Below are 20956 nucleotides of genomic sequence, written 5' to 3' on the forward strand. Positions count from 1 at the left end.
CCTGTATCCGAAACGACTTTCTTCACTATCGACTACAGCAGTTTATATGTCCTCAGCAAGCTCGCTGCCTTAAGTCTCATCCAAGTCAAGTAGATATATCAAAGAAAGACACAAAATGCTGAAGTAATGGTAGTATCTATAAACAAAATAGATAGGTGACGTTTCGCTTTGGAATATATATCATTAGCACGCAACAAAAGCTTTTTACTGAACATGACAATAAACAATGAACTGAATGGAACTGATTACTTCATTTAGATATTTGAGAGACAACATTGGTCCCAACACCAAGCTCTGCAGAAAATCATTGGCTGTAGACTTCAAGACAGAGAAAAAACTCACCAAGGCCAATATCCCTGTTGCCAAGTCAATTTTGAATCAAACACATTACATCCCATGTGCTTAAAATTTCTGAACTGCCCCACCATGCAAGGCTTTTTCTGAGGCCTTGCTAAAATCTATGTCTATTGCCCTGCTTTGATCAATTTTCTTGGTTACCTTCTCAAAAAAACCCTGACTTCCCCCCAATCAGTCTCTGCCTTCGCAAGTGACCACAAGTCCTGTCCCTTCAACGATTTTTTCCCTATAAATTCCCTCCTACTGATGTAAGGCTCTCTGATCGTAGTTTCCTGACTTATCCCTCCTTCTTGAATAAGAGAACAACATTTGCTATTCTCAAGTCTTTATGCAGGATGTACCGTAAATCTTCTTTCATGTTTGGTTAACTGATAAGTTTCTTCATCAAGCTATTATGAAAAGCACAGAGTTTTTAATCCACCCAATATATAACGCATAATCTCACCCATTGAGACACATTTTTCCAATTGTGGAATGTTAGGCACAGGTTAACTATAAACAAATCTTCAAGCTCGTTAAACATCTCCAGAGGCTTTGACAAATACATTCACACCATGTACCATAACCATGAACTAATGTGCAAAGTCTGTACTAATTTAGCTGCATCTGGTAAGAATATTTGTGTGGTTATATCAGTACACAAGGGATTCTTAATTTTCACTGTATTGCTCTGAAACCTACTGTTCATTAAACAATAAGGAAATCAAATTTATTTACCTATTGTGGTCGATTGGTGAGCCATGTCAATGGCAACCAGCAAGATAAAGTAATGCGTCCACATCTCTCCCGATTCAATGTCGTTATTTTCTCTCTTGTGCTCTTGTTCACAATGCAGTCTGCAGTGACTTTCTTATAGTAAAGATTCAACTGATGTCACATTTCAGACAATGAACCTGCCAGAAATCTTCCTGTTGAAACTTTGCCAGTATCATTCAATGAATTTCTCACATTTCACAGGTTGGAGATCCTGTAGCCCCAGATCTCTGACCACATTGTTTAGCAGTGATCCCATGTTGAAGCTTTGTATTGAAGCTGACAAGTTTAGGTTTTTATTCTCACAAGTCCCGACATAGTGTGAAAACTTTATTTTGCAAACTATTCAATCAAATCCGTTAATACTGTACACAGATGCAATCAAGATAAACCCAAGTGCAAGAGATAGAGCAAGGAAAAGATAAAGTGCAGAATATAGTTTTTGGCATTGTAACGCAACAGTTCCCCCGAGACAAAGTTCAATGTCCCCAATGAAGCAAAGGAGAACGGACAGTATCCGAGTTTATGGAATGACTGTTCAAAAGCCTGCTATCAAAGGGGACAAAGCTGTTCCTGATTCTGGTGGTGCACGGTTTCCAGCTTCTATATCTTCAGCCCAACGGTGAAATGTAGATGGAGACCAAGGTGGGGAATCTGCTCTGTGCGATGGACTGGGCCGTGTCCACAACGCTCCCGGACTGGGCTATTCCACAACTCTCCTGGACTGGGCTATTCCACAACTCTCCCGGACTGGGCTGTGTCCACAACTCTCCCGGACTGGGCTATTCCACAACTCTCCTGGACTGGGCTATTCTGCAATTTCTTGTACTTCTGGGCATTGCTGTTCCCAAACCAAACTGATGCAACCTGGCATTATGTTGTCTGGAGTGCATCAATTTCAAGTAATACCCTGCATCCCTCTTCCCTGCATCCCTCCACCCTGCTGTGCATCTATTGTTCCCACTTTCTCCACCATCCCAGTCAAGCATCCCTTTTCCCTCTTTATACAGTTATGTCCCATCACTCAGTTCCTCATTTCTCTTTAATTCCACGTATTTCCCCTCTCCACCGTCTACTTCCTCCTACATCCCCTCCCTCTGGCAATACAGTTCACTCCTCTTCTCTCCTTATCTGACATATTTTGTCTCCTTTTCACCTCGAGCCTTTGTCACTTACCCAGCCACCTGCCAATAACCCACCCCCCTCTCCTGTATCCACCTATCACTTGCCAGGATTTGTCCTGCCCTCACCTCTTTTTTCCAACAATTTTCCCTTTACTAATATCGCTCTGAGGAAGACTCCTGATCGGAAACGTTGGCTGTTCATTCCTCCACAGATGAACCATTTCTCCACAGCCCTCCACAGGGCGGTCCGGCCCAGAGTTTAGAAATTCTTCCTGTAACTGGATGTTTTCTCCGGATTGCTCTGACATTCCAACGACATGCAGGTCTGAATGGTAATAGGCTTCTGTAAATTGTCTCTAGCTTAGTTTAGAGATACAGCGAGGAAACAGGCCCTTCGGCCCACCGGGTCTGTGCCGACCAGCGATCCCCGCACATTAACACTATCCTACAATTCTCCGAGGGAGAATTGTTACATTAACCAAGCCAATTAACCTACAAACCTGTACGTTTGTGGAGTGTGGGAGGAAACCAATGATCTCGGAGAAAACCCACGCAGGTCACGGGGAGAACGTGCAAACTCCGTAAGGACAGCACCCGTAGTCGGGATTGAACCCGGGTCTCCGGCGCTGCATTCGCTGCAAGGCAAAAACTCTACCGCTGCGCCACCGTGATTATATAGTGTGTAAGATAGAATTAGTGTACAAGGTGATTGGTGGTCTGCGCAGACCTTAAAACTATGCCCTCTAGTATTTGGTTTTTCCATCCTGAATAAAAGATTCTGACTCTCTCCCCTATCTATGCCTCACATAATTTTTTATACTTATATCAGGTCTCCCCACAACCAGACAAAATAATCCAAGTCTGTGTAATCTCTCCCCATAGCTGAAGCCCTCTAGAACAGGCATCATTCTGGTCAATATCTGGACCTTTTCAAATGCCTCCACATTCTTCCTGTAATGGGACAACTGCACAAAATACTCCAAATACAGCCTAACCAAAGTCTTACAAAGCTGCATCATAACTTCCTAATTCTTGTACTCAATAACCTGACCAATGAAAGCAAGCACACCTTTTTTACTGCCCTATCTAGTTGTGTTACCATTTTCAAGAGGTTGTGGACTTGGATCAAAAGATCTCTCTCTACCGCAACGCTGTTATGGGTCATGCCATTAATTAAAGGCGCAGCTCTCAGTGCGAAGAGGTATGATGTGCACCTTTGGAACTGCGGAAGAAGTTGAGGAGGAAAGTGAACTAGATTGGGGAGAGTTGGATACGATAGCCCAGAGATATGGAGAGGGATTTGGAGAGCCGGAGTGCGACTTGGGACCTCAGCCCCCCTGTGATTAATGTCAGGGCATTCCACCATCCATCAAAACCATCCTTATGAATCCATTTATCACACGCCAGACAGACGTGATAACAGGGGAATAACATATAGCACATCACTGACAGTAGCACAACTATCTGAAATAGCAAAAAGCATCCCAGTCTTCAAACCTTCCGCTGACCCTCGAATTATTTGATCGTGTCCCCCAGCAGAAAGATCTGCATGGGCTAGATGATGAGGAAGAGAGAAAGCTCCTGCTTGCATGTCTTGGCCCTTTCATACATTCAGCATCAGAGCCTCAGAACCGTGGGGGAGATAGCCTGCAGGCCGTGAACGAAGCCATACTGATGGTGGTGGGAAGTGACAGAACAGAGCCAGTGGAGGGTTTGAATAAATGTAGACAGAAAGAAGGGGAACATCCGACAGCTTATGCCAGCTGATTATGGGTACATTTTAATGGAGTATATGGACCAGGTCTGGACCGGCAACACTTACAGACACCTAATGATAAGTCGAGCTCCCACAAAATAGGACCCTGTGTAGTATCTATGGGAATTAGATGCGAGAACAGCTGAGAGAAATCTTGAGTGGGTCAGCAAAGGAAGCTTTCCCTCTTGTATTAGTGATGAACAACCGGGGAATTTAACCAACAGAGAAATACATCCGAGGATACCAGGGAGTCAATTCCACCGATTAGGTAAAGTCTAGTTCAAGGAAGGTTGTGGGGGAGCTGCTGGTAAAGCTTTGGGAATGATACTGGGACTTCTAATAATCCCTCAGGATAAACGTGGGCTGGAAGTTTACCAAGCAGAAAATATAGGCATTATTAGGGAAGGAATATGGCTAGGACATGAAGGTGTTCTGCCTTATGCCATAGAAAAGACAGAAGGATTGGTAGGTACACCCCTGACTGAATGCCAACACACTGACGGGATTGTTGACTGTCCATACCCTATATACAATGAGGAACAAGCTCTATGTGGATTTGAGGCGAAGGCAGGTTTCAATTGTACAATGGGAGCCAGGGCATTGAGGGTCAACATCACCAAGGTTGCATGTAGAGGGAAAGGGGAATACTGTACAACCACTTCTTTAAAGGAATATCAGTAAGGTGTTAGGACATGTCCTATTACCAATACGACCTTCGGTATTAACCCGCAAATACCCGCCAGAATGAGTAAAATCGAGTTGATTGATATACATAAACGTAAGTAACTGAGGGAATAAAAGAAGATTCAGGCAAATACTTCCAAAAATATATTACTGAAGTTAGGCTCACGCCTGAGAATTTACAATGGTTTAAGAAACAGCTAATTAATGCCCACAGTATACATTCATTAGGGTTGTTAAAGTACTTAAAGCATGCAGGTACAGCAGGCAGTGAAGAAAGGTAATGGCATGTTAGCTTTAATGACAAGAGTTGAGTATAGGAGCAAAGAGGTCCTTCTGCAGTTGTACAGGGCCCTAGTGAGACCGCACCTGGAGTACTGTGTGCCGTTTTGGTCTCCAAATTTGAGGAAGGACATACTTGCGATTGAGGGAGTGCAGTGTAGTTTAATTCCCGGAATGGCGGGACTGTCATATGTTGAAAGACTGGAGTTTGCGTTACCATAAAGCCATACTACGTAAAAAGCAACAAGACACACAGCCACATAAAATAAAATTTAACATAAACATCCACCAGAGCGGATTCCACATTCCTCACTGTGAAGGAAGGTAATAAAGTTTAAGCATCTTCCTCTTTGTGTAGGAAAATAACTGCAAATGCTGGTACAAATCGAAGGTATCACAAAATGCTGGAGTAACTCAGCGGGTCAGGCAGCATTTCTGGAGAGAAGGAATGGGTGACGTTTCGGGTTGAGACCCATGTTCAGACTGAGCAGCTTCCTCTTTGTTCGCCCGCGGTCGGGGCTGTTGAACCATCCGCAGTCGCCACAGCTGACGGTCTGAAGCCATCGTGTCGAGATGATCGAAACTCTCAGGTCGGGACGATTGAAACACTAGCTCCCGAGTCAGCTTCTTCTTACCAGAGACGATGTTAATGTCCACAGGCCCCGCGGTTGGAGCTCTCCAGTCGATCCCCGGGAAAGAATCGTAAGCTCCGCGATGTTAAAGTCCGAGCCGCACGGGCGGCATGAAGCACCGGGCCGGTCTCCAGTTTGGCCCTACTCTACTATCCCTTTGTGAGCTTTCTTTCCCATTAATTATGCGGTCATTAACTATCCCTTTACTCTCTTTCCCTTTAACTCCATCCTTGACTATCCCATTAGACACCCCCCCCCCCCCCCCCATTTAGTTTAAAACTTTTTAGTAAGATGGGGCAGCAGGACGAAAGATGCGGAAGCCAGTAGGATTAACAAACTCATCGCGAAGACTGGCTCCGTCCTGAGGGTGGAGTTGGATTCATGGGAGGTGATCTTGGAGGGGAGGATGCTCCTCAAACTGCGGAGCATCTTGGACAAAAAGGCAATATGGGGAGAAAAGATGAAGTACGAAGCTAAACTAGCCAATAATATATAAAGGAGGATAGTAAAAGCTTCTTTAGGTATGTGAAGAGGAAAAAAATAGTTAAGACAAATGTGGGTCCCTTGAAGACAGAAGCAGGTGAATTTATTATGGGGAACAAAGAAATGGCAGACGAGTTGAACAGGTACTTTGGATCTGTCTTCACTAAGGAAGACACAAATAATCTCCCAGATGTACTAGTGGACAGAGGTCCGAGGGTAACAGAGGAACTGAAGGAAATTCACATTAGGCAGGAAATTGTGTTGGGAAGACTGATGGGACTGAAGGATCATAAATCCCCAGGGCCTGATGGTCTGCATCCCAGGGTACTTACGGAAGTGGCTCTAGAAATCATGGATGCATTGGTGATCATTTTCAATGTTCTATAGATTCAGGATCAGTTCCCGTGGTAGCTAATGTTATCCCACTTTTTAATAAAGAAGGGAGAGAGAAGGGAGGGAGAAGAGAAGATGCTGGAGTCAATTATAAAAGAAGAAATTGCGGAGCATTTGGATAGCAGTAACAGGATCGTTCCGAGTCAGCATGGATTTACGAAGGGGAAATCATGCTTGACTAATCTTCTGGAATTTGTTGAGGATATAACCAGGAAAATGGACAAGGGAGAGCCAGTGGATGTAATGTACCTAGACTTTCAGAACGTCTTTGATAAGGTCCCACATAGGAGAATAGTGGGCAAGATTAGAGCACATGGTGTTGGGGGTAGGGTGCTGACATGGATAGAAAATTGGTTGACAGACAGGAAACAAAGAGTAGGGATTAACGGGTCCCTTTCAGAATGGCAGGCGGTGATTAGTGGGGTACCGCAAGGCTCGGTGCTGGGACCGCAGCTATTTACAATATACATTAATGACAGATGAAGAGATTAAAAGTAAGATTAGCAAATTTGTGGATGTCAGAAAGCTGGGTGGCAGTGTGAACAGTGAGGAGGATGCTATGAGGATGCAGGGTGACTTGGACAGGTTGTGTGAGTGGGCAGATGCATGGTAGATGCAGTTTAATGTGGATAAATGTGAGGTTATCCACTTTGGTGGTAAGAACAAGAAGGCAGATTATTATCTGAATGGTGTCAAGTTAGGAAATGGTGAAGTACAAAGAGATTTAGGTGTCCTTGTTCATCAGTCACTTAAAGTAAGCATGCAGGCTTGCAGTGAAGAAAGTTAATGGCATGTTGGCCTTTATGACAAGAGGAGTTGAGTATCGGTGCAAAGAGGTGCTTCTGCAGTTTTACAGGGCCCTAGTGAGACCGCACCTGGAGTACTGTGTGCAGTTTTGGTCTCCAAATTTGAGGAAGGACATTCTTGCTATTGAGGGAGTGCAGCGTAGGTTCATTAGGTTAATTCCCGGAATGGCGGGACTGTCGTATGTTGAAAGACTGGAGCGACTCAGCTTGTATACACTGGAATTTAGAAGGACGAGAGGGGATCTTATTGAAACATATAAAATTATTAAGGGATTGGACACGTTAGAGGCAGGAAACATATTCCCAATGTTGGGGTAGTCTAGAACCAGGGACCACAGTTTAAGAATAAGGAGTAAGCCATTTAGAACGGAGATGAGGAAAAACCTTTTCTCTCAGAGTGTTGTAAATCTGTGGAATTCTCTGCCTCAGAAGGCAGTGGAGGCCAATTCTCTGTATGCTTTCAAGAGAGAGCGAGAGAGAGCTCTTAAGGATAGCGGAGTCAGGGGATATGGGGAGAAGGCAGGAACGGGGTACTGATTGTGAATGATCAGCCATGATCACATTGAATGGCGGTGCTGGCTCGAAGGGCCGAATGGCCTCCTCCTGCACCTATTGTCTACAATACAGCTCCACCCCCTCCATGACACACTGGTCAACCTGAGGTGTTCCTTCTGCAACAGACTGGTTCCACCAAGATGCAGGACAGAACACCGCAGGGGATCCTTCTTCCCTGTGGCTATCAAACTGTACAACTCCTACCCCTTCTGTCATGGGCGAGACTGAGACTGACTCAACTCCCCCCCCCACCCCCTGCACATCTCCACTCATCGCTTTAATTTCCTGTTTCATGTATTTTGTGTTTTGTGTTTTTATGACTGTTGGCAGATCAATTTCCCTCCTGGGATAAATGAAGTTCTTTCATATCGTATCGTATAATGGAAAAATTCATTGCTAACAGGAATCATATGTTTAAATCATACCCGGCAGGTTCCAGTTGACAGTTGACCCATCTGTAGGTCTGCCTCATGAGGCTGAACATTTTCGCCAAACTGCCCACGAGATAATTCTCTGCAACAAAATGAAGAAACTTTATATCAACCAGCGTTCACTAGAAAATAAATGCAAAGTTAGAAATAACAAACATTGTTATATCCATGCAAACGAAAAAGGATTAATGGCTTTAAGTGCAAAGTAAGTGAGAAGATATAAATCATAACTGTATTATTGATATGCAAAGCCAGGTGTGTTCTACCACGGCTGTCAAATGTTGAACATAGAAAATGTTGAATGGATACATTCAGCACGTCAGTGGAGAGTCCACTGATGCTAAGTGATCTGCTGGGCATTTTGAAGCAATCATCGTTTTGGTTCAGATTTCTAGCAACTGTTTTACTTTAACATATCCATCTTTAGTTTTTCCAACTTAGAGTTTAATGTTCACTTTGCATGTTTCTTCACCCTGACTTTCTAGAATAACTCTAATTCGACATCAAAAATAATTATTCTGCTCAGAAGGCTGATAGCAAATGAGAAAGAAGCTATTCCAAAGTTTGGTGGTGTGCACATTCAAGGTTCTGAATCTTTTTCTCCGCTGAGAGCACACAGGAGGAATGTCCAGGGTGGGACAAGTCTTTAATTATGTTGGCTGCTTTTCCGATACATCATGAAGTGTAAATGGTGGAGAGTTTGATCTGTGCTGTCATAACATGGAGATGGGATCAAAACCCAGCGTGTTGGAAAATGGTATGAAAGATATTGCCTCTATGAGCCTAAACTGTGCAAACATCCACAGCCCAATGCTACAAAGAAAATGTTATTAATGGAAATTGATTAAAAGAAGTTAACATTCATTTTGATCAGGGAGTATTTTGGATGTCAATTAATGAAAATTAGAATAGAAAATTGTGTACAGTTTTGGTCTGTTGTGTACAGTTTTGGTCTGTTGGGTACAGTTTTGGTCTGTTGTGTACAGTTTTGGTCTATTGTGCAGTTTTGGTCTCCTAATTTGAGGAAGGACATCCTTGTAATTGAGGCAGTGCAGTGTAGGTTCACAAGATTGATCCCTGGGATGGCGGGACTGACATGAGGAAAGATTGAAAAGACTAGGCTTGTATTCACTGGAGTTTAGAAGGATGAGAGGGGATCTTATAGAAACATATAAAATTATAAAAGGACAGGACAAGCTAGATGCAGGAAAAATGTTCCCAATGTTGGGCAAGTCCAGAACCAGGGGCCACAGTCTTAGAATAAAGGGGAGGCCATTTAAAACTGAGGTGAGAAAAAACTTTTTCACCCAGAGAGTTGTGAATTTGTAGAATTCTCTGCTGCAGAGGGCAGTGGAAGCCAAATCACTGGATGGATTTAAGAGAGTTAGATAGAGCTCTAGGGGCTAGTGGAATCAAGGGATATGGGGAGAAGGCAGGCACGGGTTATTGATTGGGGACGATCAGCCATGATCACAATAGCCGAATGGCCTCCTCCTGCACCTATTTTCTATGTTTCTATGTTTCTAAAAAAAATTAAGGTTAAATAATTTTTGTCATTAATGTTTTGAAATATGGACAGCGGTGCTCCGCAGTCATCGGTGCTGGGACACTCGTTTGTGATTATAATCAACAATGCAGATGGATTTGTTAGTCAGTTTGCAAATGGCCCAAAATTTGGAGTAGCAAACAGTGAAGACCTGTACTCTACGATATAATTATATTTAACTTTCCTGCCCCTGTCTGATATGGATTTAATTAGTCAAGAGCAAAAGGTTTACTGTATACTGGAAAATTGAAATCAAAACAGAAAATGCTGGGAACACTCAGCAGACTATTTTTGTGGCTGTTTACAATACTTGGTTTTAAAAGGTACTTTTTAGATTTTGGTCTTATTGTGTTGGTAACTGTTTCAAGATCAATCAATTGAATGTAAAGCAAACATTAGCCTGACATGAATTCAATTAGAAAATTATATCGTATATCTCAAATGTTTATGTGATTTGTGAATTCAGTAAAGACTAATTTCCATTAGCTGAATGGTCATACTGCAGGTACAATCAAGTGCTCTGCCTGGATATTCATATTTTGCATTTCTAGTGCTGGTATCCATTTGCAACATGCTTTTCATGCTCTTTATTAATATCATATTTCCTCATGTAATCCTCTACCAATCATCTTTCTATTGACAGCAATTTTGGTTACTATACATTCAGTGCCTACTTACTGGTAGAGCAAGTCAAATAGTTTGAGTGAGAAAAAATATTTATATCAAGTCAATGACCTGTCAAAAACCAGGAAAGTTATGGTTTACCCCACTCTCCCCTCCCCCCCATCCTCTCCTCCCCAACCCAACTCTCCCCACCCCACCTTTCCCCTCCACCCCCCTTTCCACTACTCTCACCTCTCCCAACCCCTCTCACTCTCCCCCACCCCCCGCTCCTCTCCTCCCCCCACCTTCACCCCCTCCTCCTCCCACCCTCACCCCCTCCTCCCCCCACCCTCCACCCACTCGGGGAGAGGGGGAGGGAGGGAGAGGGGAGGGAGAGGGGGAGGGGAGGGAGAGGGGAGGGAGAGGGGGAGGGGAGGGAGAGGGGGGGGAGAGGAGGAGGTGGGGGAGAGGAGGTGGGGGGGAGAGGAGGGGGGGGGGAGAGGAGGGGGGGGAGTGGAGGGGGAGAGAGGAGGAGGAGAGAGGAGGAGGGGGGAGAGGAGGGGGGGGGAGAGGAGGGGGGGAGAGGAGGGGGGGGAGAGGAGGGGGGGAGAGGAGGGGGGAGAGGAGAGGAGGGGGGAGAGGAGAGGAGGGGGGGAGAGGAGGGGGGAGAGAGGAGGCGGGAGAGAGGAGGGGGGGAGAGAGGAGGGGGGGGAGAGGAGGGGGGGGAGAGAGGAGGGGGGGAGAGAGGAGGGGGGGGAGAGAGGAGGGGGGAGAGAGGAGGGGGGGAGAGAGGAGGGGGGGGGAGAGGAGGGGGGGAGAGGAGGGGGGGAGAGGAGGGGGGGAGAGGAGGGGGGGAGAGGAGAGGGGGAGAGAGGAGAGGGGGGGAGAGGAGGGGGGGGAGAGGAGGGGGGGGGAGAGGAGGAGGGGGGGGGAAAGGAGGGGGGGGAGAGGAGGGGGGGGAGAGGAGGGGGGGGGGAGAGGAGGGGGGGGAGAGAGGAGGGGGGGAGAGAGGAGGGGGGGAGAGAGGAGGGGGGAGAGAGGAGGGGGGGAGAGAGGAGGGGGGGAGAGAGGAGGGGGGAGAGAGGAGGGGGGAGAGAGGAGGGGGGAGAGAGGAGGGGGGGAGAGAGGAGGGGGGGAGAGAGGAGGGGGGGAGAGAGGAGGAGGGGGGAGAGGAGGAGGGGGGAGAGAGAGGAGGGGGGAGAGAGGAGGGGGGAGAGAGATGGGGGGGAGAGAGGAGGGGGGGAGAGAGGGGGGGGGAGAGAGGAGGGGGGGAGAGAGGAGGGGGGAGAGAGGAGGGGGGAGAGAGGAGGGGGGAGAGAGGAGGGGGGGGGAGGAGGGGGGGGGAGAGAGGAGGGGGGAGAGGAGGGGGGGGAGAGGAGGGGGGGGAGAGGAGGGGGGGAGAGGAGGGGGGGAGAGGAGGGGGGGAGAGGAGGGGGGGAGAGGAGAGGGGGAGAGAGGAGAGGGGGGGAGAGGATGGGGGGGAGAGGAGGGGGGGGGAGAGGAGGAGGGGGGGGGAGAGGAGGGGGGGGGAGAGGAGGGGGGGGGAGAGGAGGGGGGGGGGGAGAGGAGGGGGGGGAGTGGAGGGGGGGGGAGAGGAGGGGGGGAGAGGAGGGGGGGAGAGGAGGGGGGGGAGAGGAGGGGGGGAGAGAGGAGGGGGGGAGAGAGGAGGGGGGGAGAGAGGAGGGGGGGGAGAGGAGGGGGGGGAGAGGAGGGGGGGGAGAGGAGGGGGGGAGAGAGGAGGGGGGGGAGAGGAGGGGGGGAGAGGAGGGGGGGAGAGGAGGGGGGGGAGAGGAGGGGGGGGAGAGGAGGGGGGGAGAGGAGGGGGGGAGAGGAGGGGGGGGAGGAGGGGGGGGAGAGGAGGGGGGGGAGAGGAGGGGGGGGAGAGGAGGGGGGGAGAGGAGGGGGGAGAGGAGGGGGGGGAGAGGAGGGGGGGGAGAGGAGGGGGGGGGAGAGGAGGGGGGGGAGAGGAGGGGGGGGAGAGGAGGGGGGGGAGAGGAGGGGGGGAGAGGAGGGGGGGAGAGGAGGGGGGGAGAGGAGGGGGGGAGAGGAGGGGGAGAGGAGGGGGGGGAGAGGAGGGGGGGGAGAGGGAGGAGGGGAGAGGGAGGAGGGGAGAGGGAGGAGGGGGGGAGAGGGAGGAGGGGAGAGGGAGGAGGGGGGGAGAGGAGGAGGGGGAGAGGAGGGGGGGGAGGAGGGGGAGAGGAGGGGGGAGAGGAGGGGGGGGGGGGGGGGGAGAGGAGGGGGGGGGGAGAGGAGGGGGGGGGGGGAGAGGAGGGGGGGGGAGAGGAGGGGGGGGGAGAGGAGGGGGGGGGAGAGGAGGGGGGGGGAGAGGAGGGGGGGGGAGAGGAGGGGGGGGAGAGGAGGGGGGGAGAGGGGGGGAGAGGAGGGGAGGGGGAGAGGAGGGGAGGGGGGGGAGAGGAGGGGAGAGGGAGGGAGAGGGGGGGGGAGAGGAGGGGGGGGAGAGAGGAGGGGGGAGAGAGGAGGGGGGGGAGAGAGGAGGGGGGGGAGAGAGGAGGGGGGGAGAGAGGGGGGGGAGAGAGGGGGGGGGGGGAGAGAGGAGGGGGGGGAGAGAGAGGAGGGGGGAGAGGAGGGGGGAGAGAGAGGAGGGGGGGAGAGAGAGGAGGGGGGGAGAGAGAGGAGGGGGGGAGAGAGAGGAGGGGGGGAGAGAGGAGGGGGGGGAGAGAGGAGGGGGGGGAGAGAGGAGGAGGGAGAGAGGAGGGGGGGAGAGAGGAGGGGGGGAGAGAGGAGGGGGGGAGAGAGGAGGGGGGGAGAGAGGAGGGGGGGAGAGAGGAGGGGGGAGAGAGGAGGGGGGGAGAGAGGAGGGGGGGAGAGAGGAGGGGGGGAGAGAGGAGGGGGGGAGAGAGGAGGGGGGGAGAGAGGAGGGGGGGAGAGAGGAGGGGGGGAGAGAGGAGGGGGGGGAGAGAGGAGGGGGGGGAGAGAGGAGGGGGGGGAGAGAGGAGGGGGGGGAGAGAGGAGGGGGGGGAGAGAGGAGGGGGGGAGAGAGGAGGGGGGGGAGAGAGGAGGGGGGGGAGAGAGGAGGGGGGGGGAGAGAGGAGGGGGGGGGAGAGAGGAGGGGGGGAGAGAGGAGGGGGGGGAGAGAGGAGGGGGGGAGAGAGGAGGGGGGGAGAGAGGAGGGGGGGAGAGAGGAGGGGGGGAGAGAGGAGGGGGGGGAGTGGAAACGGGAGAGGGGAGCCACTGACACCGTCCTGTCAGCGGCCATCTCACCACCCACACCCCTCTCCTCCCCCTTTCACTCTCACGGTCCCCTTCCCCTCCCATTCTTCCCTGACCCCCAGTCCACTCTCCCTCCCTCCCACCCTCTCACTCTCCCCCACCACCCCCTTTCCCTACCACCCCCTCTCTCTCCTCCCCTCACCCCCTCCCACCCCCACCCTTCCCTCCACCCACGTCCAGTCCCCTCCGTGGAGCAGTTGGCGGCGGAAGGCACTTACCGATCGTGCAGGGAGGAGGAGAGAGCTCCGGACTACTCGAGGCGGGCGGCGGCGGATCTGGGAGCGTCGGGAGGGGAGAGATGAGAGGGGAGAGCGGAGTGAGGCGCTGCGGGAGGCGCGCAAATGAAGGCGGATCGTGAGGAGGCCGCCATCTTTGTGAAGTCGCGACGGGCCGTCGGTGGCAGCGGCCGCTGAAGGAGGAGGAGGAGGAGAAGCTGCCCGCTGCGCTGCGCTGCGGCCTGTGTGCGGTAACAGTGCTGGGCCCGGGCGGGAGGGGGGGGGGGGGACTCGAGGACGCCGTGCGTGCGTTGAAGGGATGGAAGGGAAGGATGAGTGGACCATCTCCCGGGTGTGGGAGAGCGGGGAGAGGGGAGCCCCGTGATTGCGTGCGGACGGCTCCGCTAACGGCGTCCATGTTGTGTGTGCGAGTGAGGAGAGGCCGTGCCGTGCGTGGTGACGTCAGACGCACAGCACTTGGAAAAAATGTGTGTTTAGAAATAAACGTTTAAAATGTCTGTAACTTAAAAGATATTCGACCAATTTAAATAAAACTTGTTGTAAACAGTCGCCAGGACAGTGGTGATTAAGGTGGCGCTAACATTGTGCCGCTGTGGTTTACCATTGTGGCTGCAGGTCCACATGTTATACATATATCTGCATGAGTTGTGGGGGAGGGGAGGGGAGGGGGGGGGGCAGCGCGAGCTCATCTCATAGGGGCATTGTGACGTCACACGCTGAAGACCTTCAATAAATCAGTTAGAAATAAAACGTTTTAACTTTAAAACCTCTGTAATTTAAAATATATACGACCAAATTAAATAAGCTTGTTATAGGCACCAGCGGGGAGAGCGGTGATTAGATAGATAGATAGATAGATAGATAGATAGATAGATAGATAGATAGATAGATAGATAGATAGATAGATAGATATTACAAACCATAATAAACATAAAAAAGATCAGTGTTCCGCTCACTTTTACATATCTCATTTTATATACATTGTATGTTCTTGCATACCTGGCTAATAAATTATCTCTCTCCCGTCTCCTCTCCATAGCAGCCATCCCGAGGGCAGCGTGCGCTGGTAGTGAGGTTCTGGCAGTGCAGGAAGGATCTGACTGGGAGGACTCTCCCCTCACCGCCAGCCAAGGCAGGTCTTGGTGCTTGTTGGGGAGTTGTGGCGACAAGGCGTTTGGCCAAACAAGCTGGGCAGTCTGCTGTGGGAACCACACCACAGGATCCATGGAGTCATTGACCTACCTCCTGTGCGACGACCACCGCTCTCTGCCCTTGGCAGCCGCTCACTGTTTATAGTCCCCGGGAACCAGGGTGCCGGTTGCCATGGAGTGGGGGGGGGGGTGGCGGGCGGCTTCATTGATTGCAGGTGGCTTTGTGATGTCACCCCCCCCCCCCCCCATGTCATGACGATCAGTCATGGTAATGAGATGCAAATATCTTGCCCTTTGTATCAGCTGACGTGGAGGTCAGGATGATGAGTGTGTGCCGTGTCAGCCAAGGCAGGAGGCCACAGTTTGGCAGGGACAATGAACATAGACACTAAGCAATGTAACCAGTAAATATTGTGTCAGTATCATTATTCCACATCAGCGGTGAAGATTTGACACCTCCCTCCCTCTAGCGGCTCTCGCTCCGTCCCGGGTCCTTTACAGAATGGCAAACTGTTGGGAGTGGAGTGACGCAAGGCTCGGTGCTGGGGCCGCAACAATTTACAATATATATTAATGATTTGGATGATGCAATTTGAAGTAACACTAGCAAGTTTGCGGATGACACAAAGCTGGGTGGCAGTTTGAACTGCAAAGTGGATGTTAGGAGGTTGCAGGGCGATTTGGACAGGTTGAGTGAGTGGGCAGATTCATGGCAGATGCAGTATAATGTAGATAAATGTGAGGTTATCCACTTTGGCAGCAAAAATATGGAAACTGATTATTACCTCAAAGGTGTCAGATTAGGTAAAGGGGAACTACAACAAGACCTTGGTGTCCTTGTACACCAGTCACTGAAAGTAAGCTTGCAGGTACAGCAGGCAATGAAGAAAGCTAATGGCATGTTGGTCTTCATAACGAGAGGATTTCAGTACAGGAGCAAAGAAGTCCTTCTGCAGTTGTATAAGACCCCGGTGAGCCCACATCTGGAGTATTGTGCGCAGTTTTGGTGTCCTAATTTGAGGAAGGGCGTCCTTACTATTGAGGCAGTGCAGTGTAGGTTCACGAGGTAAATCCCTGGGATGGAGGGACTGTCATGAGGAAAGATTGGAAAGACTTGGCTTGTATTCACTGGAGTTTAGAAGGATGATAGGGGATCTTATAGAGATGTATAAAATTCTAAAAGGACAGGAACAAGCTAGGTGCAAGAAAAATGTTCCCAATGTTGAGGGAATCCAGAACCAGGGGACACAATCTGAGAATAAAGGGGAGGCCATTTAAAACTGAGGTGAAAAGAAACTCAATTTGTGACGAGACTCACACAGGTGTCCGTAGGATGCAAATACGTGGCTGCTGATGTGGAAAGTTAGATATTGGATCAGGTTGTCCAGCATTGCAGGTCAGACAAGCTTAGGAGAAGGCTGTGAGAAAAAGGGGGCGAGTTAAACCTTAATGATGCTTTGTCGGTGGCAGCGGCACTGGAAGCTGTTGTGGGACAATTTCACAGCATGAAAGTGAAAGATTCCAAGGTTGGGCAAGTTAACTGGCTATTCTACGGTAGACCAAGAAGTAAGCCTGAACGTGAGATTGCGGCAACAAGGGTCACATAGGAAAAGCTGCATGTTGTCCAGCAAAAGGTAGAACATGTACGAAGTGTGGAGAAAAAGATAATTTTGCAAAGAAATGTAAAAGTAAGGCCAGGGACAAGACAACAAGATTACAACAAGAGTGAATCTTCCAAGAGAAGGGAGAAAAGGAAGTCCAGTGACAAGAGAGGCAGACCTTGGCAGAAAAAGAAGGGTCACGATCGCATTGAATGGTGTTGCTAGCTTGAAGGGCCGAATGGCCTACTCCTGCACCAATTGTCTATTGTCCATCCCATAGAAGGTGATTTCAGAAGTTTGGAGGACAGTGATGAACCTGGTGAGCATGCTGTTAAAAGGAATTATCAGTTTGCATTGAATGATAGCCATCTGGGGAAGGTTGCAGTGACCATCGGAGATGTTACAGTGCCAGTGATTGTAGATTCTGGTAGTGACAGCAACATCATTGACAGATCACTTTGGGAATGCTTGAAACAGCAGAAAATCAAGTGCACGTCAAGGAGGTTATATCCATACACCGCAACTGAACCATTGCAGACCATTGGATGTTTCACGGCTAAAGTAGAAGTCGGAGATAGAAAAACTGATGCAGAATTCGTGGTGATAGAGGAGAAGGGAGAACCACTGCCTAGTAGAAGTACAGCTCGAGAGCTGGGAGTGTTTCACATCGGAATGCATGTCAATTCAGAGCAGTCATATGATGACATGAGGCAGGAATTTCACTCAGTATTCCAAGCGGTTGGAAAATTGAAAGGCCGACAAGTGAAGTTAGTCATTGATGAAACTGTCAAGCCAAAAGCACAACCAGTGCAGGGAATGCCATTTGGACTTCGTGGAAAAGTAGAAGATAAAATCATTGATCAGGACATTATTGAGCCAATTTTACTTTCGACACCATGGGTGAGTCCTGCAGTGATAGTGCCGAAACCCAATGATGACATCAGAATATGCGTTTGGCATGAGGAGAGCCAATGAGGCAATAATCGGAGAAAGACACCCAATTCCAATGATCGATGAGGTGCTCCAAGAGTTATCAACCAGTAAAGTGTTCTCTAAAATTGACCTCAGTTCCTCCATCTCATTTGACCCCTGGTCCCCTGCTATTTCCGGCAGATTGTTTATGTCTTCCTTAATGAAGACAGAACCAGAGTAGTTGTTCAATTGGTCTGCCATCTCCTTGTTCCCTATGATCAATTCACCTGTTTCCGACTGCAAGGGACCTACATTTGTCTTAACTAGTCTTTTTCTCTTCACATATCTATAAAAGATTTTGCAGTCAGTTTTTATGTTCCCTGCCAGTTTTCTCTCATAATCTATTTTCCCTTTCCTAATTAAGCCCTTTGTCCTCCTCTGCTGGACTCTGAATTTCTCCCAGTCCTCTGGTATGCTACTCTTTCTGGCTAATTTATATGCTTCATCTTTTGTTTTAATACTATCCTTGATTTCCCTTGTTAGCCACGGATGCACTACCTTTCCTGGTTTGTTCTTTTGCCAAACTGGGATGAACAATTGTTGTAGTTCATCCATGCGATCTTTAAATGCCTTCCATTGCATGTCCACCGTCAACCCTTTAAGTATCAATTGCCAGTCTATCTTGGACAATTCATGTCTCATACCCTCAAAGTTACCTTTCTTTAAGTTCAGAACACTTGTTTCTGAATTGACTTTGTCACTCTCCATCCTAATGAAGAACTCCACCATATTATGGTCACTCTTGCCCAAGGTGCCTTGCACAACAAGACTGCTAACTAACCCTTCCTCATTACTCAATACCCAGTCTAGAATGGCCTGCTCTCTTGTTGGTTCCTCGACATGTTGGTTTAGAAAACCATCTCGCAAACATTCCAAGAAATCCTCTTCCTCAGCACCCCTGCCAATTTGGTTCACCCAATCTATATGTAGATTGAAGCCACCCATTATAACTGCTGCACCTTTGGTGCACGCATTTCTATTTTCCTGTTTGATGCCATCCCCAACCTCACTACTGCTGTTAGGTGGCCTGTACACAACTCCCACTAGCGTTTTCTGCCCCTTAGTGTTTCGCAGCTCTTCCCATATCGATTCCACATCCTCCGAGCTAATGTCCTTCCTTTCCATTGCGTTAATCTCCTCTCTAACCAGCAACGCTACCCCACCTCTTTTTCCTTTCTGTCTATCCCGCCTGAATATAGAATATCCCTGGAAGTTGAGCTCCCAGCCTTGGTCACCCTGGAGCCATGTCTCCGTAATCCCAACTATATCATAATCATTAATAACTATCTCCACATTTAATTCATCCACCTTATTACGAATGCTCCTTGCATTGAGACACAAAGCCTTCAGGCTTATTTTTATAACACTCTTGCCCCTTATATAATTATGTTGCAAAGTGGTCCTTTTTGATTTTTGCCCTGGATTTGTCTGCCTGCCACTTTTACTTTTCACCTTGTTACCTATTGTTTCTACCCTCATTTTATACCCCTCTGTCTCTCTGCTCTTGTTCCCACCCCCCTGCCATATTAGTTTAAATCCTCCCTGACTGGAAAGACTGGAGGATAGACTTGGTGCTGAGAGCTCTCTTAATCCTGCATTATGTAGGCAATTAAACACACCTGAGCAATTAGTAAAAGCCCCCTGTGAAGCCGTGTGTACCAAACATTATGGTGCCCTGAAATGGGGGGACTATGTATAAACACAGCTGTAATTTCTACATGGTGAAATCAAAATGTATAAAAATACCCTTTAATAAAATATGACAATGTGCACTTTAACCACATGTAATTTTTTTCTATTACAAATCTCAAATTGTGGAGTACCGAGGCAAATAAATAAATGATGGGTCTTTGTCCCAAACATTATGGAGGGCACTGTATATGGGGCTGGAAGTGTAGAGTCAGGGAAGTGATTTGTGGGATTGGGGAGTGAGAGTACGGTGGCAGTGTGAGGGCAGGGGGGGAGGGGATGGAGAAGGTATCAGGGGGCAATCTGGTGGGCACAACCTGGCCTGGGCTATTATCTGGATCGGTGGGGTCATGCAATGCCAATGATGGTCATAAGATCTGTGACAAATAGTTGACTCATTTCAGAGGAATCTTACTTCTTAGGGCCCCTCGAGTGGTCCTTCATGGATACCTCTGTGGTAATAGAACCTGGCTCAGTGTATCTGGGGCAGGTTTGGTTCAGCTTCCCTGCTGCACTTTAAAAAGATCTTTGAATGTCCAATTGTATCATCCAGTACAGAACAGACACAATAACTGTACCTGGGTCTCAAGACCACTCAGGTACAGAAGTGACCTGTCTAATTACCAATGTGCTCCAAGTTCCTCTGCAAACTTGTTAAAGGTTCCTGGCACAGAGAACAACAAAGGTAACAATACAGATTTGTTCACAGTTTGACAGTTAATCACATATTCATCAATATTTGAAGAAAACAGTCCAATCACTCCTTCCTCAAACAAGAACAAAACTGCTGGAAGATCTCAACCAGTCAAGCACCAAGGGTGAACACACAAACCAGTTGGCAAGTCGGGTCAATAATCCTTTCTCAGAACTGGGCCTGGGTAGAAGGTTTACAGTTTCCAAAACAGAGCTGGGGGTAGGAGTGGGGTGTTGTACAAAAGACAGAATGGAGGCAGGATCAGGTGATACAGGAGCAAGAGCACTGGCCGTCAGCAAGGTCATTTACAAAAAGGGTTGAGAAATGAACAAACGTGTGATCACCAATTACTAACTGGAAAATAGCTAACAATTTATGATGTAGACAACTATTTTATCCAATTCTGAAATTAAAATATTCCTATTGCTTCAGAAGTTGTAATTGTTTAATAATCGAAGGGAACCAAAAGTGCCTTGGAGACGACCGGAATGAACTGGCCAAACAGAAATATATCAAGTGCAGAGAATCAGCATGTTTGACAGCTTCCTACCATCACAAAGTGCAGGGGTGGTCACATTGGTTCTGAAGCCTGGATCACCTGCACAGGAAGCTTCCGATTGTGTTGGTGCAGTTTTGTTGGAATTTGGAGGTGTTGGTTGCACATTCATCGAAGTCTGGGACAAAACAAAAAGCTGACATGTCAAATTTCATCACATGTTTAATATATCATCATGCTATCTTGTGTGTCAAAGTGCTCTTCCTGATGAATTGTGTGCAGTTTTGGTCTCCTAATTTGCGGAAGAACATTCTCGCTATTGAGGGAGTGCAGTGTAGCTTCACCAGGTTAATTCCCAGGATGATGGGGCTGACATATGATGAAAGAATGGGTCAACTGAGTTTGAATTCACTGGAATTTAGAAGGATGAGAGGGGATCTTAAAGAAACATATAAAATTCTTAGATTGGACAGGCTAGATGCAA

General features: G+C 48.8%; 1 protein-coding gene across 1 annotated transcript in view; it reads right to left on the minus strand.

Annotated features, from left to right (window-relative positions):
• The window catches only part of LOC144599354 (uncharacterized), a 42585-nt gene extending 27670 nt beyond the window's left edge, over positions 1-14915 (minus strand). Inside the window, exons 1-2 of the mRNA XM_078410146.1 lie at positions 14869-14915; positions 8248-8335 (exon numbers count right to left, since the gene is read on the minus strand). Coding sequence (XP_078266272.1) covers positions 8248-8335; positions 14869-14915 — 135 coding nt within the window. The remainder of the gene's footprint in view (positions 1-8247; positions 8336-14868) is intronic.
• Positions 14916-20956: the final 6041 nt, after the last annotated feature.

The sequence above is a fragment of the Rhinoraja longicauda genome, chromosome 13, assembly GCF_053455715.1.
Source record: "Rhinoraja longicauda isolate Sanriku21f chromosome 13, sRhiLon1.1, whole genome shotgun sequence".
In the NCBI taxonomy this organism is placed as follows: Eukaryota; Metazoa; Chordata; class Chondrichthyes; order Rajiformes; family Arhynchobatidae; genus Rhinoraja; species Rhinoraja longicauda.